Here is a 21,692-nt window from a genome sequence, read left to right as displayed (position 1 = left end):
ATCAACAACGTCATCTCTGACATTCCAATAGTCTGTGGTTAATACAGCCATCTCGGACCAATAGGCCAAGAGGCTATAATTATGGGAAAAAAAACGAGAGGGAGCCCAAAATTACAAAAACCATAAGAGATACAAGTCCAAATGACATTTCTCTCCTCAGTGCTTCTCTTTCAAAGGAACAATGGAATTATCTAAATTTAACAGAACCCGTAGAACAGCAGTTTCAATAATTTAATACTTGCTACTATAAATCTCGATCCATGCTGTCCTACAAAAACAATCAAAGTTTGCCCTAAAAAGGCAAACAGTAATTGAATTACGAAAGGGATACAGGATACAAGAGAAAAACTGAAATTTTTCTCCAAAATTTACCGGACTACTGCAAATGAAAATTTCTAAATTTATTTTCAACATTATAACAAGATTTATAGAAAAGTAATCCAAGTAGCGAAGCATTTGATGTCTCAAAAAAAATTCTTTCTTCCAAAAACGTTTCTAAAACTGTGTGGGATATCATTAACAATAAAACCAAAACTTCCAAATAACTTAAAGTAAAAATTGGAGATACATTGGTGTAAAATGAAGCCGAGGTTGCCTATGAGTTTAACGGACTTTTCGCATCTGTTGCTTGTGGAAAGGATCCTCGGCTGTCTGAGCTCCAAAACCGAAGACAGTGCCCTGCAGCATATATAGTGTTGGCGCCTGTTCTTGAGAGAGCTAACAGAAATGATCTAACAGCTCCAAGCTAAAAAACAACCGATCTCAATTTAATGTCCATGCGGTTCATAAACAAGTGTTCCCAACACATTGTGAGTCCCCTAACTCAATTAGTGAAGTTGTCTTTCCAGATAGGAGTCTTTCCCTCACTCATGAAAATCGATAAAGTAATTCCTAATGAAGTATGGTGTTTCACAGGGCTCCATCCTCAGGTTCAATTCTTTTCCTGGTCTATATCTATATAGATATCTATATAGATTGAACAACAGGCTTTTGTTGACCTAAAAAACTGTGTCCAACAGTTCCAAAGTCTCAATCTAACAACAAACGCCTCAAAAAAATTATTTTTTTAACTTCTCTTTGGGAATTAGAGATTCTGGGTGTGGGCCTGCCATAATGTTGGCAGACTCCATTCTAGAAGATACACAATCCACTAAATTCCTTGGAATACACCTTGATCAAGGGTTGACATGGAATGCTCTCATGGAAGTCAGGTACTGATGAAGGTTTATTATGGTCTGATTTACCTACAGATTGGTGTTGTGGGGCTCTAGTGCAAACAATCAATTTTTGAGTGTCTTCAAATTTCAAAAGAAAGTGAATCAAATTATTGCTAACATGAATTTTAGAGTCATGCTGACCAGCCTTCAAAAACTTGCAACTGTTGACTCTGCCCTGTCCATACATCCTGGAAACAGTTTCATTCTGTATGTCCTGATAAGGGGCCATGAAGTGCACGGATATGAGATGGGAGACAGAGACAACTACTATTCTGGAAAACACAGAACGATGGTTTATGAACATTTGCCTTCACAAGCAGGTGTCCATTGTATCAACAGATTGCCAGCTTCCATTAAAAATTCACCAATGCGTAAGGCTTTAAAAACCCGTCTTAAACGCTTTTTATCGTTAATGGCATTTTATAATGTCTGCGAATTTTTGGCATGTAACTGGGAGACCACCCATTTTGAAAACAGACCCAGCATTGAAGATGATGTAAATTGGCGAGTGACAGAGTGCAAAATTTGTATGTGTGAATGTGACACTGTGGTATAATAATTGCAAAATGTTATATTAAATGGTTGACTTTTACCATATAATGTATATTGTGTAAGGTAATAAAAGATTTAAATTTGAATCACTAGCAAAATCTGAAATTATCCGACCTTTTTAGTCAGGTGGGGTGCTATCAGCGGATCTGGCAAAAAGTCCAGGCACTATGATTATTATTTCTTTATAATTAGCCAAAATTTGAAGGTTTTTTGTAGATTTTGTTTATTGGCTGAGTATTACTGGAGTCTTATACTTAAGGGGCTAGAAAAATTACATTTCTGTTTGCCTATCTGTCTGTCTAAACGAAATGACCTATAGACTTGAAATTGTGCATGAAGCTTCATTTCTATATGAGGAACACTAAGTTTGATGATGGTATATGTCACTCCATGTGATTTTTACCAAATATTTTTACATTGGCCTTATGGGTAGCCATGATGACAAGAAAATAGCAGAATAAATACAATTGGAAACAAACTTAGTAAAACATAAGAGATGATGTATTAACACTTGTAGCCTAACTATCATAACATATACAACATTATTTTATGGCAACTTGGTGTATAGATAATAGTCTATGGCAACTCTACAAAGACAATAATGAATTACTGATGGTGCATGTCTAGCCACAGAGTTTGGCTGAGAGCTATTAAAGTCTGTCACTCAATAGGCTGACACAATTTTTGTTTTCCAGGAATGTAAACATTTTTTTCTTGTGATTGTCTGTCAGCTCTGTTAGTGAATGCGTCATCACTTACAGTGCCCTCCTGAGTGTTGAGCAGAGTCTTGCAGACATCAAGAGGGGTGGTGATGGCTGCCGCTACTCCCCCTGCGATGGCTCCACTGGCCATGTGTACCGCAGGGTTGTACGTGCGCTCCGGGTTCCACAAGTTCTGACACAGCTCGTACATCACAAAATGGAAACTCTGTAAACCATTTCTAAAACTTTAGTCATTAATAACAGGTGAGGTTCCAAAGCAGATGAGTTAACTTTGTGCTGCCAACCTGTATTACTCATCTCATTTATCTTATCTGAGTTATATACATAAGGAGACCATTATTGCAACTGTCAGAAAGAAAATTATATGTAATTTTAAGCATTGACTGATTGACCTGTTAGGTGCAAAATAACACAACGGAACAATTGATAATTTTATTTAATCTTAAGTTTATATTCTTATGTTGTAACAGTTGTAATAGTTAATTTTTATTATCACAAACTAAAGATTTAATGACCATTCTGGTTGTGATGAGAACATAAAGTAATTTTACCTTACGTCACAAAGGAAACTGATTTATAAACTATAGTTACCAATAAAATACCACAGAGTGCCAGCAAAAGAGGATTAAAACATCTCCTTAATCTAAATAGTTGTAACTCCAGTTCTTTCAATACAAGTACAGGTGTCATGCAGATCTGCACAACACACTTAGTGTATCAACGTTGGTTCCTGTTTATTTGCTTCCAAATAATGCACTCTACGATTATAAAAATTATCATAAATAAAATTGTTGACATAAAGTAATGAAGACACTACTAATGAAATATACATAAATCCCTCAAACTGACATTTTTTTATAAACAGATTAAAATGATGTAATTTGTACTATGAATAAAAAAAAGAAAAGAAAATTGTGCTGTGATGTTTAATAATATAAAAAAACATGTTTTAGTTTTATAAAAGACAATTTTTGTTCTCAGTAGAACCACGAACAAATTGAGGAGCTGTTCTGAAACATGGCTATGATATCTGACTGTAGTATCTACAGGTTATCTTGTTTTTTTCAAAAGGGCAATTATTTTATTGGGGCAGTGCAGTTTTTTAAGATTTGTTTTTAATTTCACAACAAATTGGGATGAATTTCCTTATACTCTACTGTTTCGTATTAGCTGAATGCCAGCTAAACATTTTAAACCCCATTTATTCTACTGCAGCACGCATTGCAAGATCTGTATAAAATAAACCAATCTTGCAAACAGTAGATAAAAATTACTCAATTCTAAAATCATTTTAAATTGAATACATGGGGCCTTTTGATATAAAATATAATTAATAGTTTATCCAAAATGAAAAGCTCCTCCTTCAATTAAATTTTGGCAATTTTACATGTTTTATAAATATTTAAATTGAATGACCTAATATATTAGCAGATGGAAGTGTAAAATACTAAACTGTTCAAAATAAGCTGATACAACGAAGGACACAACAGAACATAACAAAAGAGGTATCACTCAAACGGACCGCCCTTTTATATTTGACCCTGAAATCAATACAACTCTTCTTTGGACCTACAAGAATCTATGTACCAAGATTAAAATTTATGGGACCTTTCTATCAAGAGTTATTGCACAAATAGACAGACAAACGTAATGCCCTTTTACTTTTGACTTTAAAATCAATACAACTCTTATTTGGACCTACAAGAATCTATGTACCAAGATTAAAATTTATGGGACCTTTCTATCAAGAGTTATTGCACAAATAGACAGACAAACGTAATGCCCTTTTACTTTTGACTTTAAAATCAATACAACTCTTATTTGGACCTACAGGAACCTATGTAACAAGATTGATGATTGCAGATGGACTAAAGTATGATTTCAATGAGACCTTGACAGATCCTTAATAATGTGATTAAGTTATTTATATTTTTGTCGTGTTGTTTATATTGTTTTTTTCTTAAATTAAAAATAACAAACAATAAAAATTATACAAATAAATATATTATGACAAACTTTATTGCAAGTTTAACTGTTTATTTAACAATGTAACCTATATTTAGTACAGATGAGTCATCATAAATTCATGTATATTATGATGTGGGGGAGAGGGAATAAAAGCATGAAAAAGTCAAGTTAAAAAATAATCATGTAAAAAACTACACAATAAACTAGTAGTACTTATTGTGGAAGTTTCCAACTCATACCACATCTGCTTACACAATAAAACTCTTTAAATATTTCAGCCTTGCTGTTTCAGTTTAATAATATCTCTTGACTCAAGATAGGTCTATGCAGAGCGAGATTGAAATATTTTAAGAATTTCATGGTATAAGCAATGTCAATGAGAACTGTAAAAATTAGATGATAGTTTTGATACTGACCATGTAAACCTAAGAACTAAAACTAGTAGTACCTGGAAAGGTAAGTTCATGGCCAATTGTGTCGTGTACGAGCGGTAAAATGCTAGTAACCCTTCGGCCCTATACACTCTGATAATACAGTCCAGCAGGTTCTTGTAAGGGCTGTTGTACATCTGGATCCTTTGTTTCACCACTGCAACAAAACATTGTACTGACAGCCCCACTCAAAATATGAGTAGCTACACAATCAGCACTGTATTTCTGAAACTTCTTACAATTTGGCTATTCTAAATTTTAAATACATATATGTTCAAACAAAATGTAAATACTTTTATACAAGCTACTTTTTGTAAGTTTCTTTTTTGAAGTAAGAATTTTAAAACTGTATAATTACACTATCTAAAAGTATATTTATTATGTTTAATTATGAAAAACATTGTACAAAACACTTGATGTATTACTCACTATAAATATTTTTTTAAACATTGTACAAGGAGAGACTGGAAAACCTCACAAAACAAGTGTACATTTCACGAAATATGATGAAAGCCCATAGAGTTAATTTGATTTTAATACAGTGAAACCTATAAGAAAAAACTTGTATGGAACAAAATTCTACTAGACTCACAGAAATATTAAGGTATCTTTTTATTCTTTCCCTCATCCTTCCTTGAGTTTTCATGTGAACAAACTATTATAGCATTCCCATGTGTTTGTGTTTACGTGTACAAAAAAACAATTGTTCTCTTTAACCTTCGATCCTTGATACCATCATGCTATTAATTTTAACAGTTACTTAAATTAAATGGGTTAAATGTAGGTGATTCAAGTTAAGAAATAAATTATATATTTCTGCATGAATGGAAGCTCTAATACTAATAGAAAACTTACCTACAGGGCGGAGAATACACTCAAACACAATGCTCTCTAAAAAAACTACTCAAATTCATAATGAAATGCCCTTTATTCAAAGCACAAATATTATAATAAATGTTATAGATTATTAATAACACTTTATTTTTAGCAAAAATAAAAAGAATACAATGGCATATTTGACTATAAATTAATAAAAATAACAAGAAGACCTTGTCCTATATCCCTGAATTGCAAGGAAAACATTTTGTATTATTTATTCATGTTATACAAAAATATAGTTATTGCTTAGTAAGCAGATGCATTTATATTAAAAAGTTTTGCTGCTATAATAGAAGATTGAAATAATTTCTTTCCCGTTTCTCCTTAAGTGTTTTAATAATGATCTTAATCAAAATCTTAGGGGGTACTCATTTATTCTAGGTAAAATTCATTTGGACGTCTCAGATTGCAAAATATTATATAATTATAGGATAAACATTCTAATTCCGAGGTCTTCTACATACACCTGATATGTGCGAAACCAGGTGGTATGCCTACCAGTGTTTGTTTGTATGTGTCATCTAACTGAATATTTTTTTTATGAAATAAATATTGAAGCATGTTTTGTGTTTTATCTTCTGATGATAGTTACTTTATAACAAAACGTATAAACAGTTTTTAATATTGGGTTCTATGTTAAAGTATCCAATCTACTTGAAGTTTTGTTTTCAATTTTTTATGTAATAGAAAATTATAAATTCTATCTTCAAAGTGACCCACCAAATAAAGACAAATAATATCCAACCCCATATGTAATACTTCCATGTTTTGTTCTTTAAAATATTGTAGGAATGTTATATTTGGTAAAAATAAACCATCTTCTATAAAACAGTAAAATGTTAAAACTTATCAGAAAATTATTTATTTTTTTCAAAAAGAGCATAGATTTTTTCACAGTACAGAATATAAAATATTTTATCATACTCTTTTTATAAGACAACATAAATCCTTTTATTCAGCTTTATATTTAGTAATTAATGCACTTTTGGCAAAACTTTTCAACACTGCCTCTGAGTTGTCTAATGAACATATTTCAAAACTTTGATTTCTTATTTGTATTTTTCTAATAGTCACAATGAAGGATAAATTTATTTCCAAACCAAAGATAATACTCTCCAATTTTAAATTGGATTTTGCTTTTGTTTTTTTTTGAGGAATATAATACAAGTTTTTCTAAAAAGCATTGGATTTTATTTTCTGTGCTTATTATTAGATATCACAACACAGAGGGCTCTTATCCGATATTGTTAGTTGCCCTTTCTATTTTAGAAAAATTACAGCCCTTTCTATTTTAGAAAAATTACAAACTGACTAAGAGTCTAACGAACGTCTCCTTAATATTTTGTTTTGCTTTTCATTTTTATCTGTTAGACCATCAAACATTATGGATAAAGTGCCTTAGTATACAGAAAATTGTGGTTCAATTGATTGAGTACATGTAAGTAGGAAGAAGCTCTGTGAAGGCATTGGCTGTCTGAATGAATACTCCAAGTAAAAATGATATATAATAACAATAAGTAACACGCAGATCATCAGTGTAAGAGTAAATACTTCGCTGAAGCTGCTATGATTCACAAATTGTTTACCTCAACAAACAAATATCAGTCAACCTGCAAACTAATCATGAATATATCGAATCATCAGAATACGATCACAAAATAGCTTCAGAGCTTCTTCAAATATGAAAATCAACATACATCTATGCATATTTGTATACTTGCTATTTCACTTAAAACTGTGGTTTCCAACAACATTCCTCTTGAATGTTGTCTTTATTGTAAGATCTGAGCCGATGAATTTCACATTAAATATACAAAGGGGAGGTCAGTCATTATTATTGTTACTTACAAGTAACTGCTTGTCTTTGTCCTTTCCTCCATGTATTTGGCTTATGACTGTATACTATGGATAATTTCAAAAACAGGTTAAAAACAACCATATACATTTATTATTTCCTCATATGTATTTATACTATGGAATCTCAAAATCTGTTGAAAATTAATCACATGTTATTTTGATTGTGTGTGATAGTTTGTTGTTAACTATATAAGCGCTACAAGTCATGATTGTGATGTATTAGCAAGAATCGTTATGGCACCGTTATTAAATCACCAATTGATACGTTTAGCATGATTATGGTACAAAAGTGCCAATTTTAAAGTGCCAATCATAAATATACTAAAATTATGAAATGCTTAATCTATCAATGTCAAAACTAATAATTGTCAAAATGATGAAGTAAGTAATTATAACAAATGTACTATAAAAACCTCAAATAAATATTTGTTGAAGACAAATTTTGACCTGGTTTTACATACAATTTTTTGTATTATGGCGCAACTAATACGCCATAAAAGGAAAAACTCATATGTGTTACAATGGGTATATTTATATTAAACATTCATCACTGGCTGTAAGCAAATACTGGAGGTACAAATTCCATAAAGAATGTTCTGCTCGCCTAACTTCCACTCTCGATGATAGAGGAAAACATTGTTGTGAAAAAGAGTGATGTGGAATCCTACAATCATGCTCCAAATCCAGAGGAAATTCAAGCTCTTCTTATTACTAACGAGCATGAAGAGGCACGTGTCCGAACACCCGGAAGAGCCTCCCAGCAGAATTATGAGACATTTGCAAGATGCTCTTAAAGCAGTTCTAGCTCAACTTTCCGAAAGAGAAAACATTCGGAAACAAATTCAATAAATATTACTAAATGTTAATAAAAACACTACTTTATTAACATTTAGTAATATTTAAAGAATTTTCCAATTGTTCCAAGAGTCTTCAACAAATTCAATGTTAGTAATTAAAAGATTTACCTTCAAATCCAACCTCAATTGAAGACTTAGAGAAATTCCAGACAGGTATAGAATAACTAAAATGATGGATCGATGTGTTGATGGTTTATAATGTTTTCATCAACTCAAAATTTAACATTTCCGATCAGAAACAATGTACAGGGTTTGTCCGGAAAGTAATAGGACTGATTTTCTTTTGCCGAGACTGTACTTCGGAGCGTGCGTGCAACGACTGGATTCGGTAGAGGGTGTTCCTAGCTAACGAACAAGCGGCTGGTCAGTTGTCTCCGAGCACCTGAAGAGTCAGAACAGGCATTTTCAAGTGACGTGTTTTTGTGACTGGTGCAAGCTGAAAATGCAGCGTTCGTTAGAGAAGAGGTACACGATTAGATTCAGTGTGAAACTCGGTAAATCTGCGGCAGAGACATTTGATATAATCAAGCAGGCTTACCCAGATGTTGCTTTAGCAAGAAGTGGTGTGTTTCGGTGGCACCAGGCCTTTTTGGAGGGCCGGGAAGAGGTCGCTGATGAAGACCTTGCTGGAAGACCTTCGACTTCGACAAACACCGACAATGTGACTCGTGTGCGCAAAGTTTTGAACTCAAGACTGTCGACTAAGTATTCATTTAATTGCCCAGATGTTACATTTACCGAAATCTGTCGTTCATGAAATTGTGACGGAGCATTTGAACATGCGCAAAGTGTGTGCGAAGATGGTCCCAAAAGTGCTCACTGGCGACCAGAAATTGCGGCTCACACCGTCTTTCTTGTGAATAGCTACCTGACCAAGGCCGGCATCCCAACTCTTCCACAGCCGCCCTACAGCCCAGATGTGGCCCCCCCCAGACTTTTTTTGTTTTTCTCGCCTAAAAAGGCAAGCATTTTGAGACGACAGAGGAGATATAAGCAGCTTGTACCGCGGCTCTCAAGGCTATTCCGGAGAATGGCTTCTGTGACGCCTTCAATGCTTGGAAATCGCGCTGGCAGCGCTGCATCGACGCAAAAGGAGCCTATCTTGAAAGTTTTTAAAGAATTGTAACGATTTGCTCAATACATTTTTTTAAATTGACTCAGTCCTATTACTTTCCGGACAAACCCTGTATGTCGACGGCACTTTCAGTGTAGTACAAACTCTTTTTTTCCAACTCTTTGCCGTAATGGGGTCAGTGTCTGTACAAGGTGAAACTACCATTGTATTACCCCTGGTATGTGCATTAATGCAAAATAAAAATCAGTCCTCTTATTCAAAAGTAATTGAAGAGATAATTTAAAAAGTTATACCGGTACGCTCTACACCTGCTTTATGGAACCATTACACCTCAGTTCTGGAAGGGAAATCAAGAACTAATAATGCCTCATAAGGGTGGCACAACAGGCTTCAGTTGCTAATGGGAAAGAAAAATCCAAGTCTTTATGCTTTCATAGTTGGAGTACTACGAGAATTTGGCACGTAAATTTTGGTATATTTTATTATTGACATTTTAATTAAGTGGCATTTAAGGCTTGTGGCACTTGCTGTCTTAGGCACTTTTAGTTTGGCACTTCTGTTCTGGTACTTTTGTAGTATAACAGTTTAGCATATCAAATTAAAGGAAAAGACTTTGTTTTATATAATTGGGTAATATATATAGTTAAACATTTTTGTTAGTAAAGTTTTGTTTGTTATGAGGGATGCAAAATCATATGACATACAACTACAATATGAAAAAACCAAGTCTAAATCGTAAAATATACTTTAATTTTTATTTTGAAGCAATTATTCAACTGTGCTATATACTTTTGTTCAGTCTGAAATTGTCTATATTTTGTAAGAATTTGTAATTCCTTAATATACATGTTCATCAACTGAAACAGACAATTTATGAAAAAAAAAACATTCTATTTGACTATTAGGTTGTTTTTTTTACTCTTTTAGTGATGAGTAGCGGAGCATTTCTTACATTATTTAATTGTACTTTTTATTCATTTAAAACGTTTCTAAGTTATATCGGATATTGAAATTAATAAAAAAAGTAATGACAGACATATAAGAAAACTTTTAGAAGATTTTTGTTCTGGTCATACATTTGAGTATTCATGAAGACAGTGTTGTACAGTTTGTTTGAGTAAGTTTGTGTTTATTTTTTAGTTTCTTTTTAGTAAGTATAGCAGAGCAGGTCTAGCAAGAGCCGTGGGCCAAAGATGCGCAGTAGCCTAGAGGTCAGACATAGGAGTGGGGGTAGCAGCCGGCTCAGTTCACTGCTGTCAGACGTTGGAGTCGTGTCGTTCCGTTGTGCTGACATCTAGCGTTCACGTGACCGTGCTGTCATTGTTGTAGGTGTGTCATATAGTGGTTGTTTTATTGTTGTTTGTACTCATATTACTATGGAAGCTCAGCAGCATCGTAAACTAATTGGTGGACGAAAAGTATTGCATAGCCAAAGTCGAGAAATCATTGCATATGTGTACAAATTTATGAAACGTGAAGCTGAAACTGGAGCTGCAATACATTTAAAACAAATTCAATGTCGTGTAGCGGAAGCCATGGGTGTATCACTGACGTCTGTAAAGAGAATTATTACAGAAAGCAGAACCGTTGTTCAGACTGAAACCCAGTTTTATACGCCAAATAAAAAAAGACATAGAGTAAAGAACAAAACGGAGTTAGATAAGTTTGATTTGTGCGTTGTCAGGCGAACTGTAAATAAGTTCCACAAAATCAATGGCGAACGACCAACAGTAAAAATTCTATTACCAGCTCTCAGAGAAAAAATTAATTTTACAGGGAGTAAATGGTCGTTAGGTAAGGTTTTACACAAGCTAAACTTTCGCTGGAGGAAATCAGTTAATAACAGGAAATTATTGGTTGAAAAAAGTGATATAAGGGAACTACGTTAAAAATATTTGAGAAATATCCAGAATTATCGATCGGAAGGTAGGCCAGTAATCTATATGGACGAGACCTACGATTATTCTACACACACAAAACCCTTGAGTTGGAGTGATGGAAGCGAGGCAGGTTTAAAAACCCCTATTAGTAAGGGCGAGAGAATAATAATTGTTCATGCCGGTAACGAAGATGGCTTTGTAAATAATGCACTATTGACATTCACTTCTGGGAAAAAAACAGAGGATTATCATGGTGACATGAATTTCAGCAACTATGAAAAATGGATACAAACACAATTAATTCCTAACATACCCCAAAACTCTGTTATTGTTATTGATAATGCACCCTACCACAATGTGCAGTTGAACCCAGCTCCCACGTCGTCAACTTTAAAGGCAGACATAATACAGTGGCTATCAGAAAGAAACATACATTTTTCTAAAGAAATGTTAAAACCAGAATTGTACTCAGTTATTAAAGAAAATAAACCAAAGTACAAAATGTTTAAAGTAGATTCTATTCTAGCAGAAGCCGGCCATTCTGTTTTAAGGTTACCACCATACCACCCAGATTTAAATCCTATTGAAATGGTATGGAGTTTACTTAAGGAAAGTGTAGCCAAACGGAACGTTTCGTTTAAATTAGCTGAAGTTCAACAACTGGTAGTAGAGATACGTAGCCAGATAACACGAGAACAGTGGAGTTCTCGTGTGAACCATGTAAAAAAAGTGGAATTGGATTACTTGGCATTAGAACCAGAAATCGACGAAATTAGTGAACAAACAATAATTAATTTGGAAGAAGATTCCGACACAGAAGATGACAAGCCATCCAGAAAGTGATGATGAAATGGGTGACATGGACTTGAGTGGAATAGAACCCCTGATTGAAATAACTGTAAGTTTTTAATTTTATTTAAATAGTTCTAGGATTTTATATAGGCTAGATAATATTATTTCGTCATATATAGTTTAAAGCCATAGATGATGTAATTACTAATATTAATATTAAGGTATAAGTAGTTATGACTGCGGTTAGAATGTCGTATCTGTGAATAGTGGTTGCTTGTGAGCACGTCGGCGCCGCTCGGCGAGGCCAGGCGGCTCAGTGCTTACCTCCCTCTCGCCCCTCTATGCCCTACTCCACTTCCCCACTCGCGCCGGTCACGGCTCTTGCTAGACCTGCTCAGTTATAATGTTATTTTACACATGATTTTGCATTGTTTTTAAATGGTTTTTATTATTGAAATTTCGAAAAGAATTAAAACGAGAATTAAAGTTGATTATTCACCATAAAAATAAACTTTGCTTTGCTTTTTTAGAGTATGATTTAAGAGTATTTTTTAATGCTCTCCATCATAAAAGTATTAAAATTTAAAAATAATTTTTTTTACAGTATTTATTTTACCTTAAACTGGATTTTTATTCGGTTTCCATAGAAAAGTCACTGTCTAAAGTAATTTTTAATTTTTGTATTGATATAACTTACTCTTACTCCCATGGCCATGGATACCCTAGGTGGTATTTGGCCTCGCCAACCAGCTGCCTCCATCGTATTGATATAAACATCTTATTATTATATATTTTCTGATGGACAGTTAATTTACCTTTCAAATGAATTAAAAAGGAGTTTTTAATGATAGAACATAAAATGTTAGGTGAATTTTTTCTGAAACCTTGTGTTTCGGTAAAAATAATCTCTAGAAATTAACTATTTTTTACAATTTTGTTTATGATACAATATTAAGTTATTACACACAATTTTCTGTTGTTTTAAAATGCTCTTTATCATAAACGTATTGAAATTTCAACATTAAGTTTTTTTATAATAGTTATTTCACCGCAAACTTGATTTTTATTTTGTTTCCGTGGAAATTTTGCTTTCTAAAGTGATTTTTTAATTTAAAAAAATTATATACAAATCTAAATATTTAATAGTTTCTGATACATCATTTTACCGTCAAAAAGAATTAAAAACAAGCTTTTTATGATCAAAAATAAATTTTTGAAAATTCTTTTTTAAACCTTGCCCTTTTGTCCAAAAGCCTCTGGCACTTTTCGCATAGTCATACAAAAAATAACTCAGCACTTTTAACATGGATATTTTATTTTTGGCATTATAAAGGGATAAAAACATATAAACTAAATATTTATATTTTCATACATTAAAAGTGCTTGCAGTAACCACGGAAACAGCCTAGTGTTTTTTGGAAAAATGATCAGCAGTTAGAGGGTTAAGGAAAACAATCTAACTTTTTACTATTTTCTATCTGATATCTTATTGAAAAAAGAGGTATAAAATCTAAGTATTACCTCTCACTTTTTAAATAATTCTAAATTTCAAGGAAAATTTTTAAAAACATACCAAACCTGTAAAAATTAGTTTGGTTATTTTCTTCACGTTTGAAAAGCCTGACTAAACATCGACTACTATTACATAGCCAAAGAAAGCAACTTTCTCCACCCTGTATATAAAACTCTATTGTGTGTGACTAAAATAAAATGTGATAAAAATTTATTTAGTTCTCTACTGGATATTGATGGAAATGCTATCAACATTATGGTGAAACTATCAACATTACTTTAACACCCGACTACCCAGCACAAGCAAATTAAAAAAGCCATAGTGATTGTAATAGTTAGAATAGTCTACACAAAAATTAACCTAAAAGCTAATTTTTGAAGAAACATTTTATTAGTCATGCTTAAACTGTCCCACAATGTGATTCCAGCCTACAGGGTGTTCATAAACATAATACAAAATTTAGGCTATAATTGTACACACAAAGGTGAGCTAAAAATATCATACGAGTAAAATAAAAAAAGAAGTAGCTAATTATAGTTAATTTTATTATGTCCAAAAATCTAACCGTATGTATGTGATTAGCAAAAATGTAATGTTATACCTTAAAACATTTATAACTGAAAACTTCTATTTGTTATATTGAAACAGGTAAAATATTTTTTCATATTTCAATCTTGAGGCATATTACTCTCAAATACAAATCATTAGGTTTTATAACCATACTATCATTGGTTCTCAATAAATAAATTGTTACATGAAAAGCACATACAAACAGTTTTAAAAGTAAAAAGCTATGGGTTTTAAAAACATACATTAATTACAACGTTTTTGCTCATGTTTATGAAAATACATCCACATTCTAAGTTTTTGAACACCTATAGCTATAGATGTATAACCAGTGCTGCTAACTGCCAAGATGGTCATAATAAACCATAACTACACAAACTTCATGTTTGTTTAATTATTATTCCCTCTCATGTTTAAAAAAACCAGAACCAATAACTTTCAACACAACTGAAACTAAACGAATAAAAATATAAATGTCACTCACCGTCTGCTGGTGTCATTATCCCATCATGTAACACTGTCGCAACAGAGCCTGCCACTCCTGTAACACATCTATGCTATTACAACCTGACAAACAATTACCACAAAATGTGGCACTCAAATTCTAGTGTAACACTAATTTTGCAGTTTAGCACAAGAAATCTTAAGTATTGTACTCCTACATTAAACTTAACCAAGACAAGACATTTTGGTGATAGAAAGAGGCTGAGGTGAGGACAGGACACAGCAAAGATTGGGCTACGAGAAGGATACAAAATACAATTATTTGTATAAACATGTTTTATGAGCCCACTTTTTTCACCTTTATTTTCATATAAATAACAATATCATACAAAACCAATAAACAGCTAAACACACCAGTAGAACAACAGATAACAATGCCATACCCACTTGCCTTTACTAAAATTTGATCATTGTACTTTATTGAACAGTAGTAAAATATACACATTGCCATCAATCTGAGGCTTTTAATAGAGCAATTATGTGTTGTGTTGAAATATGAACATGACAGTATAAAGAGCATTACTAAACTGTGCTGGCTATACATTTTATTACCTATTCTATATTTAATTTAGATAAAAAATTACTTTGAATTATTTGATCAATGAACCAATTTACCACCAACCTTAGTAATTTTATTGTTACAAAATGAGCAAGTTTGTAAAACTATAATTTTCTATTTTTGTTAATTTATTTCAAAATGGTTGCTCTTTTGTAATTAGTAAATCCCATAATTCTCAAAAGATTTTTTAAAGGAGTTTTAAGACACAAACATCAATATAGAATTTGCCTAATTTCATAATAAATTATTTATATTAGATTAGAAAATATAATTTAATCAATAAAATCCAAGTCAAGTAAACAAAATTTTAATCCAAATTAGTTGAAGAAACAAAAATAGCTAGTCCAACATGTTTAGTACCTTGTATTTACCTTGCCTAAGCAATTAAACAATTGGCAGATAATAACAGTATGCCACTGGCCACCTGTTGTCTGATGAAATGTGTTCATTTCCATATTACACAACAGGCAAATACATACTAGCTATTTATGTAATATTTTCCTGATGTACTATAATATGCAGTATTCAACAAAACACTAGAAACTACATAATGGTTTACCTAGTCATTAAAACAACTGACATGTTAATGGCCATCTGTTGTTTAGTGAAATAAGACCTTTGCCAAATTGATATGCACAATAATACATGCTGTCAGGTATTTGTATAAAATTTACCTGGTATGTTGCATGTTGTGTTCAACAAAGCATTGCACAACACGTAAACCATTATACCTGAGCATTAGAATAACTGACAACTGGAATGTCAATGGCCACCTGAAATGGCTGTTTAGTGAAATGTTATCATTGTTATATTGATATTGCACAATGCATGTTGTCTGCTATTGTTTTTCAATTAGTTGTACACCAGCTTCTCAGCAACGCTAATCAAGTTCTGACACTTCTCCTCTAACATTTTATTTTTTATAGTGCTTTATTTTAAAATAACTATTTAATTCTTTTTTTTTTTGGTAATTCTGTAAAACTGTACAGCAGAAACAGCAGATGGTTTTTTTTCTTTTACTTTCTGATTGCTGAAAAGAAAATTTGCAAAAACCAAATTATCTGATGTGAAAACAATCCAACTATAACCAACAGTTGTAAATTCAATAAAGCAAGATAGCAATGAGCAGTACAACTATGACAATACACACACTTCCCCACAATTTTTAGGGATGAAATATTCAGGGACTTCTTGAATCCCGAGCTATTGAAAAAGTGTCTTCATGGTGATAAGCAAAACCCTTGTGAGAGCCTGAATAGTGTAGTCTTAATGAATTACAGGCATATAAAGTAGACAATACAGACCATTTTGTAACCAGGCCCTGGTTACAAATGATCTTAATGGGGTATAAATTTAACACTTTGACTACTGAGCGGCACACACTGCACAAGTTCCTGTGGTAGTAGTGAATTTGTTAACGTACAAATATATTTTCCAAACTCAAAATATAAAGCAACGCTATCTCTACAACACTAAAAGGTGAGAAATTATTATATTTTATGTGTTGCATCACCCATTTTGTCTTAAAGTAATGTCCAGTAGTACATCTCATGCAAACTATATGCTATATCCCAACAGATACGTCTTCAATCCCTCCAATCAGTCAATAATTATGATTTCTCCCATTATGTGATAACCTTCTCGGCTTGGCTGTGAAAAAGAAGTTAAAATGTCAAGATAAATAGTTTTATCATAAATATAAAAGAAAGAATACATTTATCGGTGATAACCTATATTTAATCACGACATTACGAGTGTGTGATTTTGCTAATCATTCTTACAACATTTGAAATGGTCTATTTGTTACTAAAATAATAACAATTAAATAGTTTATGGAAAGCAATTTCATTCTCAAAATTAACATCTGTCACAAACATTACAATTTATTTGCTCAAATAACGGTACCCATTTCTTCATAATGCTTTGTGCAACCGACTTCTCTTATGAACTTGTGAGGTAAACTCAGGATGTAATTGAAATTCTGTCCAGATTTAATTACAAATATAATACTGTTACTAGGATTATGCTATGTTTCATTGTTTTATTACGTCAATGAAGAGTAGTTTTAACACATATCTTGTTTTCTTATATCTTTCTTAGGTACAATACAATTAATTTTCTTGTCGATCATTAATACAATATAAATAGCAGAAATTTACAACACTATAAATACTTAGACACAGATATAAGAAAACACTTTGCAGATTCACACAGTTTACACTACAAACTGATCCAGGAGTTGTAACCATTCCATCATCCATACCATTTCCTTTCTTCTGGTGTCTTTCTGTCTCCCAGGTTTTAATTGTTATGTTGACTATTTTGACTTGAAGTTTCAATTTTATGGTCAGGATATGCTATTGATTATTTGAGTATTCCGAGTAGATAGTCGATTGTTAATTTACATATGTTAGTAAATAATCCATTTAACTGACAATACTTCATTATGTGTAAGAAACAAAGTTAACTAAACGTAGTTAACTAGTTGTAATAAATGATATTGATATTAATAAATTGGTTAAATTAAAAAAAAAATCAGAATAAGAGTAGTAATTATCTATTAAGTGGTTTGAAATGAAAATGTTCTCTGGACAAACCCTACAGCAGGATCTCTTCTGCTTTGTTTCTAGAAAGAACTTTGTGTTAGAAATATTAATGAAGAAACTTGAGCAATCATTACAAGGTAGTTTAAATATTCCTGCATTTTCAATGGCATCTTACTTGATAGATTGGTATTCTTTCAGTAATGTGGTTAGTTTATTAGACATATCAGGATCTAAGAAGACATCAAGTCAAGATAAAGACAAGAAAATAATAATATGTAAATCTGCTATGATTACCCTAGTTTTCCATACTCACATATACGCATGCACATGCACGTGCGCGCGCGCGCGCACACACACACACACACACACACACACACACACAATTTCAATAAATATTGCTTCACAAGACTTACTTGCTCCACCATTTTTATATATAAGAAAAATAAGGCAACATATATATATATATAATTTGACCATGTAAGAAAAGAACAATTTTAGCAAAGTAATAATTTAATGGAGCTAAGTGAACAGTTAATTATCTATTTGGCAGTCCTAAAATATCCCCAGCATGTTCTGAACAATAAAACTGATAAGAGTGAATTAAATCTCAAACTGAAGGCAAAAAAGTCATGATAAGGATGGTGGATTGGGGCACATGAAGCAGTCTAGTTTGACCTTCATCTTAGAGCAGATTTTTCAGGTAAATGTTTCTTGTGTATCCACCCATCTAGTTATGTGCTAATAAATGTTATACACAGACATAAATATCTATGTTATTGCAACACATTTGTTGTATGATGATGAATTATATGAATCTAAACTATAATCAGCATTGACTCAAACAGTGATAAGACAGTAAAAGATAATTTAAAATGTTACAACAGTTTGTAATCCAGGGGCTATAAAATTACCAAGAAACAATGCTCTTTACCATTGACTATGGCAACAAAAATTATTCTTAATTTACAAATTTAAAATAAAATGGTGAATAAATATTAATTTCAAAACACAATATTATATTAAAATTGTCTAGTAAATAATTTTTTTTTAAATATGTTTAAATTTACTTTAAAATAAGTTTAAAAGACTAAAAAAACTCATTTATGTAATCAAAATATTACAGTAATTTTGAAAAAAATGTTTAGTTTTGTGATACTAAATAAAAATTATTTGTGAGGTAAATTTTCATCTTAGATAAATAAATAATTATATGCAAAATACACATCCTCAAAATATATATTTTCCTAAAAACATTTTATATACAATTATACATTTTTATCTTTAATAAAACTGTGTATTTATACTAGTATTTACAGTGTTCAAAAGCATTCTGCTGTTTATTCATCAGTTTCCACAGTTCATTGTAAAAATATATGTACTGGTTTTGTAAGACCATTGCAAAAAACAAAGCAACATGCATTCACTGTTTACAATGTATTGATTTGTAATTAAAAAAAGATTAATATCATGTTTATAAATTTTAAGAGTAATTAAAGTAATAAAAGAACTCTTTCCATCCACACACATATCTACCGTCTTCTTGAGGGAGTATTATTCTTTTTTGTATTCTGTGTATTATAGTCTGTATGTCTTTTTGAGAATACATCAGTTTGATTTTATTTGATTCTTCTTTTCATAAACCACTAGTTGAGATTTTATTTTTATTTTATATCCTCACAACCAATTTCTCATGAAATGTACAGAAAATTTTTCTTTAACAAATCAATTGTGGCTGCTTTAGTTTTGGTTTAAGCCAAAATAGCAGATTATAGAAAGGTTATTAAATATAATATTGCAATCTTTTTAGCTAGGCGCAAAACACATACAGTTATTTAGCTAAACATTACAATTTTTAGTCTCTTTATACCTTTGGCTGATGGTTATATAACAGTTACTTCATTCTTTGAAGGCTGGTTTAAAGTGTATCAAATTATAAAATATCAAATTATCATTTGATAACATTTTTACTCTTTTGATACCCTTACACTTTTGACCCTCACTAAGACAAGCATGCATGACAACCAATTTCTTGCTTGGGGAAAATTCCTCAAATCATTTTACAAAATAATAGGTTCTGTGCTTATACAATGCAAGTGTATTTTACAACAAATTTTTATATATTGCCCCTTAAGCTCTTTTCACTATCACGTTCATGTTATCATCAGGCAAACAAAGCCAATCATCTAATTATGCATCAGATATTTCCATGGTACAATAAACACTAAATAATCCACGATGAATGTCATGCAACAAGAAGTGGTAGCTGTCTGCACAGTCTAACTACAACAAACTCACCAAGTTGCAAACATTCATGACAGAGGACCAACAAAGTGTTGACATTTAGTATAAAATGCCAGAACTAATTGCTCAACACATGGTTGTCATAGATATGCTTCTTGCGGAATATTACAGCAGACAACAGAATAAAACATAACAGTGCATAATATGTCAAAAACAATGAAAATTTTAAACTGAAATCTGTTATTTTACAACAAATTGTCATCCAATTATAACAAACTAAGTACCAAATTGTGTTTTCATAAAATTGTATATAAAATTTATGATTGCCTCTATTTTTTAACCAGTATAAATATTTTACACAGCCAGTGTCATGGCTAACTTGTAAATCTTACCTGATAGGGGCTTATCTTTTGAGAGCAAAGAATATTAGAGAACAGGAGCCCACAAATCTGATTGGTCAGATTAGAGGAGAGAATACAATTAGAGAGGCACAAAGGTCCTTTTGGGACTAAATGCAAGATCCTTGACTCTTACTTCAAATAAAACATCAAGATTTTTTATATACCGCATTTAAATCTTACTCACACCATTAAACTATTAAAATATTTTAGCTTCGCTATGGAGCTAAAACTAAAAAAAACTTGGCCAGGAGGAAACTCCAGTAAAACCAAAATATTAAGAATGTTTTGGAACAACAGTATGAACTGGAAGAATTAGATGCCAGTAAACATATAAATCTTTCTGGCTGGCACAACATTAGGCATTAGTGAAATTTATATCAACAAAAATTACAATGCTGTTATATAACTTATTAGTTATAAAAGTACGTTATCTGCTACTGCTAGTTACAAAGATAAAAACGCAATGGTAATTAATTAGTTATACAGGGTGTGCTGTAACACTAAATATTCATTGTAGAACTGGGCTACGACAAATATATTTCACATTATAAAATTTGTGTCCAGTGCATTTTTTCGTTTGTTTGTCTGTAAGTACAAGATCCAGACATATGGAAATATATTCTCAATGTCACCCATGTATATAGTGTAAAATATATTTCACAATATAAAATTTGTATTCAGTGCATATTTTCGTACGTTTGTCTGTAAGTACATGACCCAAATACATACGCAAATATACACACGTCACCCATGTATATAGTGTAACACATATTTTTTTTACCCAAGAAATCACACAGCGTGTACTGAGACATCCCTAATAATTAACATTACGCCATAATATAACACTGACTTACTTTAAGTACTTTGATGGTTATATTATTAAGACCCTAGCTACACTGATAATGATGATAAGATGGCCATGTGCAAACACCTGATCAACACAATTTGGCAAGTCATAATCAGTCCACTTGAAACATGCATTTTCTTTTCCTATCTCTACTTCTTCATTTATTTGTAGTGCTTTCTTTATGAATCCTTAAAAACCCAGATTACATAATTAAGTGTAAATATTTAACATGGGCACTCTCCTACATTAATATTAAAGGGTATGATGTCCATGATATACTATTA

At 31.9% G+C, this 21,692-nt stretch overlaps 1 protein-coding gene across 2 annotated transcripts in view; it reads right to left on the bottom strand.

Annotated features, from left to right (window-relative positions):
• LOC124359803 (mitoferrin-1-like) overlaps positions 1 to 21,692 on the bottom strand; it is an 82,086-nt gene that overhangs the window by 14,318 nt on the left and 46,076 nt on the right. For both annotated transcript variants that reach the window (XM_046812846.1, XM_046812847.1), the window contains exons 3-5: positions 14,795 to 14,851; positions 4,908 to 5,047; positions 2,529 to 2,696 (exon numbers count right to left, since the gene is read on the bottom strand). In XM_046812846.1, the coding sequence (XP_046668802.1) occupies positions 2,529 to 2,696; positions 4,908 to 5,047; positions 14,795 to 14,851 (365 nt within the window). The remainder of the gene's footprint in view (positions 1 to 2,528; positions 2,697 to 4,907; positions 5,048 to 14,794; positions 14,852 to 21,692) is intronic.

Source organism: Homalodisca vitripennis, chromosome 4 (assembly GCF_021130785.1).
Source record: "Homalodisca vitripennis isolate AUS2020 chromosome 4, UT_GWSS_2.1, whole genome shotgun sequence".
Taxonomy (NCBI): domain Eukaryota; kingdom Metazoa; phylum Arthropoda; class Insecta; order Hemiptera; family Cicadellidae; genus Homalodisca; species Homalodisca vitripennis.
This window is presented reverse-complemented; position numbering and strand designations above follow the sequence as displayed.